Source organism: Eurypyga helias, unplaced genomic scaffold (assembly GCF_000690775.1).
Source record: "Eurypyga helias isolate BGI_N326 unplaced genomic scaffold, ASM69077v1 scaffold8109, whole genome shotgun sequence".
NCBI lineage: Eukaryota > Metazoa > Chordata > Aves > Eurypygiformes > Eurypygidae > Eurypyga > Eurypyga helias.
In genome coordinates this window covers 23,961-36,515 of record NW_010270072.1, presented here as the reverse complement: position 1 = coordinate 36,515, position 12,555 = coordinate 23,961, and the positions used below count along the sequence as shown (strand labels likewise).

At 37.0% G+C, this 12,555-nt stretch overlaps 1 protein-coding gene across 1 annotated transcript in view; it reads right to left on the bottom strand.

The window, feature by feature from the left end:
- Positions 1-4,241: 4,241 nt before the first annotated feature.
- Positions 4,242-12,555, bottom strand: part of LOC104514576 (serine/threonine-protein phosphatase 2A 56 kDa regulatory subunit gamma isoform) — a 29,713-nt gene continuing 21,399 nt past the window's right edge. The window contains exons 8-12 of the mRNA XM_010158306.1: positions 11,459-11,512; positions 8,716-8,886; positions 8,032-8,159; positions 6,389-6,490; positions 4,242-4,463 (exon numbers count right to left, since the gene is read on the bottom strand). Coding sequence (XP_010156608.1) covers positions 4,373-4,463; positions 6,389-6,490; positions 8,032-8,159; positions 8,716-8,886; positions 11,459-11,512 — 546 coding nt within the window. The 3' untranslated portion in view covers positions 4,242-4,372. The remainder of the gene's footprint in view (positions 4,464-6,388; positions 6,491-8,031; positions 8,160-8,715; positions 8,887-11,458; positions 11,513-12,555) is intronic.

Here is a 12,555-nt window from a genome sequence, read left to right as displayed (position 1 = left end):
CCAAGTCCTTCTCCTCGGAGCTGCGTAAGGTTCTGCTGTGTGTTCCTGATGCTCTCTCAAAAATCAGGAAGTATTCCTATCACAGTATCCTATTTTGAAACCATACAATGGTGTCTTTATCTAGTCCCCACGTCTGTCTCGCCTACACTAATTTGCCTGTGAGATCAATGAAGTTTTATTGACGTTCTTCTATAAAAGAAGTCCTTACAAAAACTGATTGGCTTTTACTTAGCCACTGATTTATTAGCATGTTCAAAAAGTAAGTCACAGTGGTCAAATTTTATTGTGGCAAAGAGTATTCACTGAAACCGCTTATAGTCTGGTATAGAAAAAAATTTGCGGCCTACTTTCCTCAGCCATTCCATCACCTCTTCCATATGGACATTCTCCTGTGCCGCTAACCTCTGACATAAACCTTCCTTTCACTGAAACTGTGTAGATCTCCACTCAGATCCTCACCTCTGAAGTTTTAGTTAAAAAATAAACTAAGTTGATGGTACTTAGCAAGGGATACGCAACTGTCTGTCCAACCCTCTCAAAGGCGGATGCACGAATGCTACGTAGCTTTCTTCCTGTAATACCCTAATCCTTTAGCAATCCTCTTCCTGACTGGTGACCCAGACATCAGTCCTCTCGCAAGCTTCATAGTAGTAGTAATTCCTGTTTCAAACCTTTCTATTAGCTCTGCTCGGACCGGATCTTTATCTTTGAAAAAGAGGCCTACGACCTTCTAACCACCACATTTACTTCTTGCACAGTTTCTGAGCAAGGAAAAGCAGGAAGGCATTCACTTGGACAGATGCCTGAAGAGTGCTTTAGACAGTTCCAACCCAAGTTTCAGAATTCTGTGTAGTTTACAATTTGGGTTTTTCGCAATTAGCATCACTTTTTTAATCCCCACCCCTTCTAACGATTGGGAAGGGTGGGGGGAGGTGGGGGGAAATCAAACTCATCCACAGGAATGTGATGCACTCATTTTCCAGCTGGAATGCTATCAAATGAAGATGAATATAGCCCCAACACTAACTCTTAAAGTTGAATTCTTTGCAGAAAAGAAGGTAAGACCTAGGTAGAGTCCTTGCTTTTTGTTTCGGCTGCAATTACTTTTTGTGCATTTTATATTGCATAATACTGGCCCAAATCCCCAAACACTTCCAGCAGCTGGGACTGGGAACTTTGCCCTTAACTGCTTGTCCCCATTACTAGTGTTCAGTCATACTTTGGCTGGTTTTCTTCCAGAACTAATGTCAGAGGTATGAGTTTCATTTCCCTCTGGCCAGAATGGAAAGTGAACCAAGGCCTCAAACCTCGGCAAAACAGTCATATGCTAGGAAACAGCATAGTAAAATACGGACATGACCATCAACACAACCCTACGATTAAGCAGTACTGGGTTTTTTTTCAATAATCTCGTATGTACCTGTCTTCACTGGAACTAGTTCTACGCTCTGGAGCTAATGAAAGGAGGCCCCTCTCCGCATCCCATGGGCGTCGCTAAGCTATCCATGGTCTGAAGAAAGGAAGAGGTTTACCAACTTTAATAATCCTGGTGCTCCTCACTGCCTAGCTCTAACCAGCATTCCCATTCAGGGGAAGGCTACGCTCATTCACTGCCCTGGATAGGCATGTAATACAGCCACCAAGATTTACATGCAATGCATAGGGCTCCACTCCAGAGATAAGAGTTTAGAAACCAGCAATCACTGAGCATGTCTTGGAGGCATTCCAGTATTTCTTATGATTTTTAACCCTTCATCCAAAGTGCCACAGTATAAATAAATAGAATATAATCTTGCAGGATAATGACACTGGAATTTTAAGAAAGTAATGTAGGAGGTAAGTTTGACCATATGCTTATTTTTTTATTAAATTTCATGTTTGATACATCCGTTCAAATTAACAGATGTGATCTCTGATCTCAAACAGTTTTTCTAGCTCCAGATTATTTCTCTGGTCCTAAACCACTGGATTTACAGATATTCATATTACTGATATTCCTACCAGACTTAAGTGATACTGCAATGCTCCCTGGCATCTCTCCATCAGCTCCGTGTTTAAATCTCTAGTTTGAATGCCAGGACTCTAGTTCCACTTAACTGAAGTTACATTAAAAATACCAGATCACCAGCATTAGCTAAAGATGGAAAGACTGGAATGAACTTGAGAGTCCTTGCCCTGTAGTAGGCAATGGAACATGACAGATGGCAGACTGAGGAAGAAGACCCATGAGTGGGCAAGACAAATGCACACTTTACACATTTCAACCTACTAGCTTTAGCCACTAAGAAGGCTCTGAATTACAAACAAAAATGTCATCACTACAATGTCTTTTACACAAGTTTTCCTTATGAAAAAACCAGAGAACACCACATGCTGTGGTAGATTTTGGCCATATTTTAAACTGTCCTTAAAGCACAATTGTTGTTGCCATCGTGACACAAGAAGTTATTTCTAAAGAAAATGAAAGTTTCTGTAGAGGACCACACACCAGCTTCACAGGTGTCAGAAATGCAGCGCTGCATTCCTGGCTGCTATACAATACCACTGAAAAGTAGCCGCTCTAATGAAGTTCATTTTTCCAGGAAAAATGGTTATGGAGCCGAAAATATAACTCCAGTTTATGCCTAAGATTAACAGTTTCTTAAAAAAAGGTAATTAATAATTGAGTACTTTGCTATCTTCACACAGCTTTACCTGACAAGCCTCTTCTTTCACTGTCTTTTTCAGCATCTGCAAATCTTCAATTAAAGGCCCATCTGTTTCCATTGCAACAGGACTGTTCAGCAAACTCGTGTCACTATATGTTGGGTACTAATAAAATGCACAGTGTTAAAATAATAATTCCTATTAGTAATACCTAAATACTAAGAGTACATTTGAGCATTTCAATGATATGATTAGTTATTTGAGATTATCTTCAATATCTTATGCTTCCAGGCACTAAATAATATATTTTAGAATGAACTCCAATACTTTCACTTGGCAGAAACATCCTGTTGAAAAATACAGTCAGAATACAAAAAAATACGCTTTCATTATCTGAAACTGAATTTCAAAATACTCATATCTTGACAGTATTGAATGTCTACTTTGGCAATAATTTATCTGAAATCTTATCAATACATTGTCTAGGGATTTGTGAACAGTGTAGCAACCAAAACTCATGATTATACTTTCTGGTGCAGTTTTGTGTTGGAAGAGAAAATGCACTGTTAAAAGGCCAACTATGGTTAATATAAGTTTAAAATCATTTCAAAAGGAAATACTAAACTTTGCTGCCTTAAGAAAGTGAAAGTCTTTTGGGAATAAAAGAAAATAATCTTGTAAAAACACCTGTATAGTATCTACAGCTTACTGTAAAGCAGTCTTGAGATTTTAAATTCTGCTTTAATTCAGATGAATTGTATGCAGTCTTTCACAAATTTTATTAGAGCAGTTTAGCACCCTGAGAAATGCTACAAGAAGAAAAAAGCATTTATGAAATTCCTTTCTTAGGAAAAAAGATGACCCCATACTTTCTGCTTTGAAACAGCACTGAGATCACAAAGTGTCCCAATTTGTTCACAGAGTAATATTACTCCAACTTCCACCACTTTAAACTCAGCCAGGTGATGTTGCAAACATACAGCACAGTCAGTTTCTTGCTGCCATACAGTAACATTCTGGCTGCAAAGTAATTGAAATGTTGGGGTATTTTTGCCCATAGCAGCAATGGGTATGCTCGAGGTAACAGAAACGCAGCAGCATTCTCCAAGCAAATTAAGGGAAAAAACCAAACCCAAGCCAAACCACCCCTTCTCCCAGAGTTTCAGAATATAATGGTCTAAAGGATATTTGTTTCTTTATCAAAATTTCAGTTACATCAAGTAATGCCTGACAGGTTCCTTTTAGTAAGAACCTGAGGTGCAGGTTCTTCAGAAGACCGTCCCAATGCAAGTATGAGAACAAATGCAGCAGACAAGAATGTACAATATTACTTTAATCCATTTAACACAGAGGAAAACTGACCAGTCATAATTCACAGTCTGCAGAAAGATCTCTTTTGTAATATATTGTTTGCAAAACAGCTTTTCAAGAGAAACCAATTATGGCATCTCTATATTTTCCATAATTTGCACAATAACTTTTCAAACCGCAATACAGTATATCTCCTATTGTAAGAGAAGGAAAAAGTACTTCACATCATACTTTTCAGAAACCTTTTTTTTTTCCAAATAATTACTTGCACAAGAGAAAGGTTACAAATTTTAAAAGTACTTTTATTGTATGTCTTTCACAATACAATTAGTGAAATTGCTTTATTTCCATGATCAGTCAGATCTGGTTTTCCCACTGATATTTAACAAAACTAAAGTATTTGAACATGAACATGTTAATCTTTTCTAAATACCTGGGGATTTGATTTGGCTAGATTTTCTATTTTAACCCATGCTTCTTCTCGTTCCTTCAATTTTAGCTTCTCTCTGAAAAAAACCAAACCAAAAAATATAAGCAAAAATGGCAAAAGCACCTTGATGAACCCTGAATCACAACTAGCTACTTTCTTAAACATAAAGAAATGCACTAGAAGAATTCAACAGAATAAATTATTTAGCTGTGCCTGTTTCAGCTGACTGCCCAAAATATCACTGTTGACAGCATAGTTTACATCATATCAATACCCCATGATCACAAAGCAACATTAAAAGGGGAAAAAAACATGTATTTACTCATGAAAGCAACAAACTGACTGATACGTTTAATCTTCAGTAACTGTACACTGTTAAGAGTTAAAATCAAAACAAAGATTTCTTGATCTACATGGAAAATGTGTTTGTGTTTTATCATATTTGAATTCTATACTGAAAGGTAAGAAACTGGTATCTGACCATAAGAAAGGGCAGATTCTTACTGTCAGCCCAGTGGCTTCAGGTAACAGTTTAAAAGAAAAGGCCCAGACAAATTTTGAATTAGCACTTAGAGAAGCATCTGACAAAAACACACTCAATTCAAGCGCATTACAAGCCAAGTTTGGGCGGGTGTTTGGTTTTGGTTTTTTTTAAATTAAAGTAGGAAAGGTTTGTTTCTGCAATGCTAATATAATTCAAAATGGTAAAATACAGTTCCCTCCAATACTCGATTAACTTAAGTTTGGGCTGGGGGCGGTGGGAGAGGTGAGGGGAAGAACTTCTCTTTAACCACCCCTTTTTAAGTTCTTGTGTGATGGGGGATCTATTTTTGGTTTTGTTTTGTTATGATGTCACTCAGCACTCTGCCTGTCTTAGTTCATACTCAAAATACCACCCAAAAAACCCCCAAAACCAGAGGAGGTTGCTTTTCCATTTAAAACTGATTCTACTTATGTGCTGTGAGGGAAGAGAGACTTAGTCTATTTTTAAAATGCAAATATTCACACTGTATTAGATCTAAACACACACCCCCTTAAATCTGTTATACTACAAACTCATTTCTACCTAAATGGTAACAAGAAACCTTCAAAACATGGACAAATCAATCTACATGAAGAATTTTTACTACTTCCAGGATATTTGTTTAAAATAGGCATATAACTTGAACCACTACCTGAACGAATCCCTCTTCACTTTGAAATTAAGAAAAATTTAAATTGTGGTATTTTCAGTACTGACTTTCTAGCCACTCTCCAGCCCCTAATGATGAGAGGCAAACCATTAATACATTTGACTTCTCCATCTCATTTCAGTAGGCTTTATAATATACTGAATATTAAAAAAAAATATGTCCATAACGAAACGGGAGATAGAGGGAGAGAAGATAAATGACTTTATGACCACAAAAGTTAGCTGCATTTTTGGGCATAAACCAGAAAAGGTTTGGCTTCCAAATCCCTGCTCAGTTCAGTGGCCTATGCAAGAATATACTAAATGCAGCAGGACTCTTCTGGCAAAAAACGTACAACGGCCCAGCACTACTACGAGGTGACAACCTTATTCAGAGTAATGCACATGTGCTCACACACAATGCAATGCTGGAAAATCCTGGAAAAGTGTTTTGGGAAGAACTGAGTGACAACATGAAAGAAAATAACACCGGGTAGATAAAGCATGTCAAAATAAACACTGGCTGTAAACTAAACTGCCTAACAGATCTATTACACTGGGCTCCACAGTAAGCAGTGTCCCTCTCTGAAGATTGGTTTTTAGGAAGGTGGCGACCCCCAGCAGTATTAGGCCAAAGACTACATGAAACACCCTCTTCTTGAGACCATTTCACGGTTTACATAACAAGAAGTCTCGCCAAGTCAATTTTGCGACTGCTGTACTGTAATCAAATGGGCAGCCTCCCGCTACAGACACAGTAGGTTTTCACAGCTAAAGCGTGCTGAACAGATTATTCAAGGACAGACAGACACACTGACATAAAAACTTACTTCAGTTTTTCTGCTTTAAATTGCTGCGTGCAGTCATCGAACAGTTTTTGGTTCATCTCCATGAAGAGTTTCAGAGCATTGTATATCAAGCCATGTATTGTCCTATAAGTAAAACTTCTGGTTGAAACTCAGAGTACTTTAAACTTTGAAATCTATTTTTTCTGGTCAACAGTAGCCAATAGCCTACATAACTGGAAAATTACATCATTTCAGAATAAGTGGAAACAAAACTAGTTAGTGGAAGTTTCAGTTTACCCACGAAAGGGCTAATACAAGTACTAAAATTACCAACTCTGAATGCAGTTTTCTTACTCGCTAGTACTACTCATCACTTACACTTTTTATGTCTGAACTTCATTTTCAATACTACGTGTATCAATACAGGACTAGTTTTGAAATTGAGCAGCTGACACTAATCCAACTAGGGTTATTGGTGAACATGCAAGATGACATTAAAGATCTCCATGTAAGTAACTTACTGGCAACTGGCAAATTCAGGGAAAAAGAGTTAGTGATTAAAAGAAGCCTAGAAAAGACACTGTTAATTTTGAAAACTGCCACACAGCAACGGCACTCACTCTAATGCAACTATGCCAGGACTCTTTTAAAGGAATGTTACAAAAGTGAAGTGGAAGCATCAGAAAAATGAAACAAAAGTAATCTGCTTTACGGAACACTCTTACAGAGTGATTTAGAGTTCCAATCTGTGATCTACTGCTGATCATTAAATCCAATAGCAATCAGTTCAATGGGAACTTTGTACCATACATCTGAGTTACAAGTCAGAGTGCAGCTGTACTGGACAGCATGACTACTGCTCAGAATAAAATGAATGCAAGGCCTTGAAAGCCGGAAAAAACAACCGACGGCAATCCACATTTACTACATACAATTGCATCACTGAATGAGGATTTTATTAATGAGTACATTATTTGTTACTGCTTACACCCAGAGTAACCAATCACTTTAACTTCCATTTCTTTTCCTGTGTTTAGTGGCAGATGGATCACTCACTCCTGGCCAACCCACCAGCAGTCCCCAATTCATGTCTAGTGCTAGTCTGTGGTCCTTTACCATCCCAGCAGTTACACAAGGAATAGCTCAAACAAAGAGGCACTTTACAATGAAACAGCTGCAGAGAGGAGCTGACCAGGACTGTTTTCATGCTTAAGTACCATGTTATTGTGGGGAAAAACAGTGAAAATAGTCAATAGAGAAAGAAGAGAAAAACAATAAACAAAACCGAAAACGAGAGAAAGGAAAAAATGACCTGAGCTACAACATATTTCACCAGAATGCAGAAAAAATGCAAATCAGCAAAGAGGTTAAAGATCAGAAATTCAAGTTAGTCTTTATTAGTATCTGAACTACAGATTAATGCCTAATTTGCTTCATGTTCAAACATGTCATGGATTTGATGCACTAAAATACTGTTCCTTGTTTCCTGAAAAAAGTAAAACCTATCTTCCTGAATTCTTAGTATTTCCTATAAATTTTTACTCTCCTCCTTATCCAGGAACTTTAGTATCACTGAACATACAGCTCAACACACTGTTAAAAGTAGCAACTCAAAGATCTGAACCACTTTCAACCCTAAAACTACACCTCAGTGACAGAATTTTGTTTGTGTAAGTGTTTCTTACTTGTTCCAATGCGTCTTCGAATTCCGGTACAAGGATGGAAACATGATGGGTAAAATCTTTGCTGCGTTATCACTAATTAAACTCATAATATATTCATTATTCCAGTAGTATAATGCTCGCTCTGCAACCTAAAACAACATGAAAAAAAAATGAGCCCTTCTTCAGACAGTCTTTTCAAGACCAAATAATTGAAACATTTGGTAAATGTAAGGGAAATGTAAGAGAAGTGGCAACTTAGATTTGGATTTTTCTAGTGCAAATGGAAGTCATGGAGCTGATGGAAAGAGATGGAAAAAATGGTTTTTTCCTTGACAGAGACATGATTCAAAGTATAGCCTATGAACTCTGAAATCCAAGCAAGGAAGAGTTTTCCCAAAGGAGTATTTGTAGAACTCCATTACAAGCCGTGAAACGCAAACACTGTGCACTGAAAGGGTTCAGGCAGTCCTCAAAACAGCAAGGTTTTAAGTCTTTATGTTGAGCGTAACACCGAAGTGAATCACCCAGTACAAATGCACATACAAAAAAAGCAGCTCACCGTTTGGACCCCTAAAATTTGACACAGAATTGAAGACTTTTTTGCAACAAATGAAATTCACTGCAGTGAATAAGAGTAGGCAATACCTTTCAAGAAGTTTTCGTTATAAAAATCCTTATATTATTGCACATGAAGTAAGTACAGACCTGAAAGTGTGGACTTGACACACACTTGGCTAGCTGTCTGAAAAGAGGCTCCATAACTTTTACAAATTCAGATGGTTCAATAACATCTAAAATTTCTTCTAGTTCATTTAAGAACATGACTTCTTTTGGACTATGAGTCTTTGGCCAGTATTTCAGCAGTGCCATTACAACCTGCAGAGAAAAAGTGAACATAATCTTCACGGTAATTTGACTTTACCTTGTACAAAATTATATCTCATTAAGAAGTCTGATATTTTCAACAGAACACAAACATCGGATTTCTTGTCCCATGTGACAGCAGTTACCAGATACGGTTCAGTGTCACACAAACAACTGTTAAAAGGTCTAAACCCACTCCTTTAGAAAATAAAGTTACACACTTAGAAGACAGGTTCAAAAATTAAAATAAAACACATCAACTAGAAGTGCAAATTTGCTCTGTAACTATGAAGAAAATCATCTGCCACTGAAGAGACAGCAGCTTTCAATCTCTAATTTCACGGAGGCGCACTCCAAACCTCAAGAAATTCAGTTCTGTCCTTATATTTTAAGAAAAGATTACTATAAATACCCAGTTGCTCTTAAACACTTGAGTTTTATTTAACTGACAATATTGCTATAATCACAGTCTTAACTTTCTTCATGACTATTAAATTATTTACCCAGCTTGCTGAAGCAGCTTTCGCCTAGCAAACCACAGGCCCTCAAAAGAGAGATGGGAGGAAGGGACTGGGAGGGGAGGACGGACACACACAACTAAAGGATCCAATAAAATCTGACACAAAAGGAAGCCGTCTGCCAGCTGGCTCACAACTCTTTAGACGAGTCTGTACATCTGTGGGAAAAGTTTCTGAAGTCTAAATGAGAAACAAACTCCCTCATCTACTGAATGCGTAAGTAGAGGAATTTAAGTCTGAAAAGCGACACTAGTTTAGCAGTTAAATATATTTCAATGTTGTGTGTACTAGTGGAGTTATCAATTACTTCACAATTTATTCAAGAACCTTTAAAAATACACCAAGTTATTTGTGACTTTTGACAGACTTTTGTGCTGTTAGCAATTTCTGATTCGAAGACAATGTGAGCAGACACAAATGTTTTTACTATGAAAGGATGATGAATTTTCCCAAAGATGCCAGTTTTCCAAGCAAAACAAGATTTTTTTTACCCCACTATAAAAACTGTTTTACATCTGTGACAATTTGGTGCCAAACAATATTCACAGAGGAAGACATTTACCTTCAAAGGATATTTAAACCATGTTAAATACTTAAAAATAACTGGCATAGCACTCAATCTTAAATGTAGATATTTTTGATAAGAAATTAATACAACCTTGAACACCAAGTTTATAAATGCTTTTTGTTTGTGGTTAAAGACTAAAAAGCCACATAAAGAACAAAAATATGACAGTGTCTGTCTAGTCCTAACAGTACAGACTTCTTGAAAAAAAAAATCTTTCAAAATAGTTTGTCTTTTTATATAGTTTAAAAGTTGAAATAATCCATTAGCCTCTCAGGCAATGTTTTTCTTGCATTTAGGAAAAAAGCAGTCATCTTTGCTTTCTGAAACCGAGGACATTGTTACAGAAGTCCAGCTTCTTGTATTCAAAAAACTATAAAAGATATTTAATATCATCACTGAGATGATACTGATAACAGCTCACTGAGAAATCAGTGCATCTTTCCTGTATGTATTATTCAATCATGAAAGTAGACCTTACGTCCTCAGTGGAGCTTGGGAAATTGATGCAGACATTTTAATAAGACACCAAAAAGTCTCGTATGACCTTTATAAGGAGAAACAAAGCGTTCTATTTCATAATGACCAGAATTTTTGAAGGGGAACTTAGTATTTTGGTGATGCATGTGCTAAGTTTTTAAAGAATGTTGTAATCATGTACTAATTTGGGATCAAAGAGGGAAACAGAGTGGGATGCGTGTAAGTTCAGATTTGTAGTAGGAAATATTAAACATCCTGAACATTAGCTGATGTCTGGAAGAAAGCTAAGATTTCACGATCATATATAGCAAGAATGACAATGTATGATATTTGATAACTTAACAAATACTACAAGCTCCAAGTAGAAGAGAGTTCTTGCTCAGCTGCATCTTTCCTTTGTTTCAAGAATCCCAGTTTCCATTTTACAATGGAAATGGTTATAGTCTAATAGCATGCACATCTGGTAGTAGCAGTAGTTTTAGTGATTGTTACTTCACAATTAAACATACTAGTTCTTACCTACTTAATATTGGGTGAAATGAGGCAAAACACTATATATTATCAAGGACAACTGAAAATATCCACCTGTGCAACAATGTGTAGCCAGACCAAAGTCTGGTTTTGTCTATGGACCAAACTTGGCAGACATGAACAGGATCAAAATCCTTGCATCAGTAGGTAGCCTCCATGTGCCAGAAATCTGTGTTCCATCATAACATCAGTCTCTCAACAGAGCACAGTTCAGGTGAGCTAGTATCTGACAACTGCTTCTGGATGAACCAGATCCTATCCAGTCAGCCAGAGCAAAATAACCAGGAGAAACTCTGGTCTGAACATTTTGTACATACCAAACAACTGATGGAAAAACTGAATTTGACAGACCAAAATGGTTAAACATTTGACTCTTCTGAATGAAACCAATTACATATCAATACTTTGTTCCCAAAACATCCTTTAACAGCCTAGCTAAGAAAGGAATATTAATATTCCAAAATACATAGTAATAGCAAAATAAACTTACTGGTTCTGTAAGCGTGCTGTCCTTTTCTAAAAATTGCACTACACAGTACGCCAGCTACAGTAAAAGAAAGAGATTGTTATAAATAGTCCCTGTGAAGCTGAGCACACTTTGAAATTACTAGTGTAAGTGAAGAACACTACTGAATTCAAATAAAAACAAAACAGTTTTTCTGTAATTTTACAAAAAGTATTTGGCAGACAATTTAAACAACAAAAGGGCAAATATGCTTTACCAATTTCCCCCAATGTTCCCATGTCTGTCTTTACCTTTTTCAGGGTTGTTATATAAACAAACACATAATTTGATGGGGTTTTTTTTTAGACCTACTACTTGCATTTCAGCACACTTCATCTCTTCAAGCATAGGATTTAAAAATTACAATCTTGTCCTCTAAAGTGCTTTCCACTCACTAACGTTTTGGTGTCCCACACTGATTAATAATTACTTTCTATATCATAATCCTAGTTGGTTAAAAATTCACTGAACAGTTGTAAACCTTATGATTTTCTGTATATCAGAACTCACGGTAACTATGCATATCAGTGTACAGCTGATAGAAGCTGAGGCTGGATTACAGTGTTTACCAACTTCAGTTCTGAGAATGAGACTGTCTACCTGCATCTGATCAATGAACTATTACATTCCTTTCACACCATAGGTCAGCAGTCCCAAAGTAAGTGGGAGGATCACTGCACACCTCACGAGCTGTTTAACCACTTCTCTAATGTCTCCCCATTTACAGAAGTCCAGCTGATAAGCCCAATCCCTCTCCTGTTTTTGATGACTGCTACCACGAATGTCCCTAAGTAATTTGGGGAATGTACAATTATCATTTCATCTAGCGGTTCTCCACTATTCTAAAGTAAGTCCAACTTGAATATACATAAATTAGCTTTTTTTCATGTATACATGGATTTGGCAGCAAATCCTTCTAAATAACTGCCCTGTTTCAATGAGATTTTTGGTGGTTCTGCTCAAGTGTTCCACACACTAAGCTCACTCGAGTGCTTTTCCATTTCATTCAGTAGGACATGTAAGAGAGGTATCCTTATGTCCCTTATCATCTTCTTACTGATAGTAATGAGGACTGCAAATCA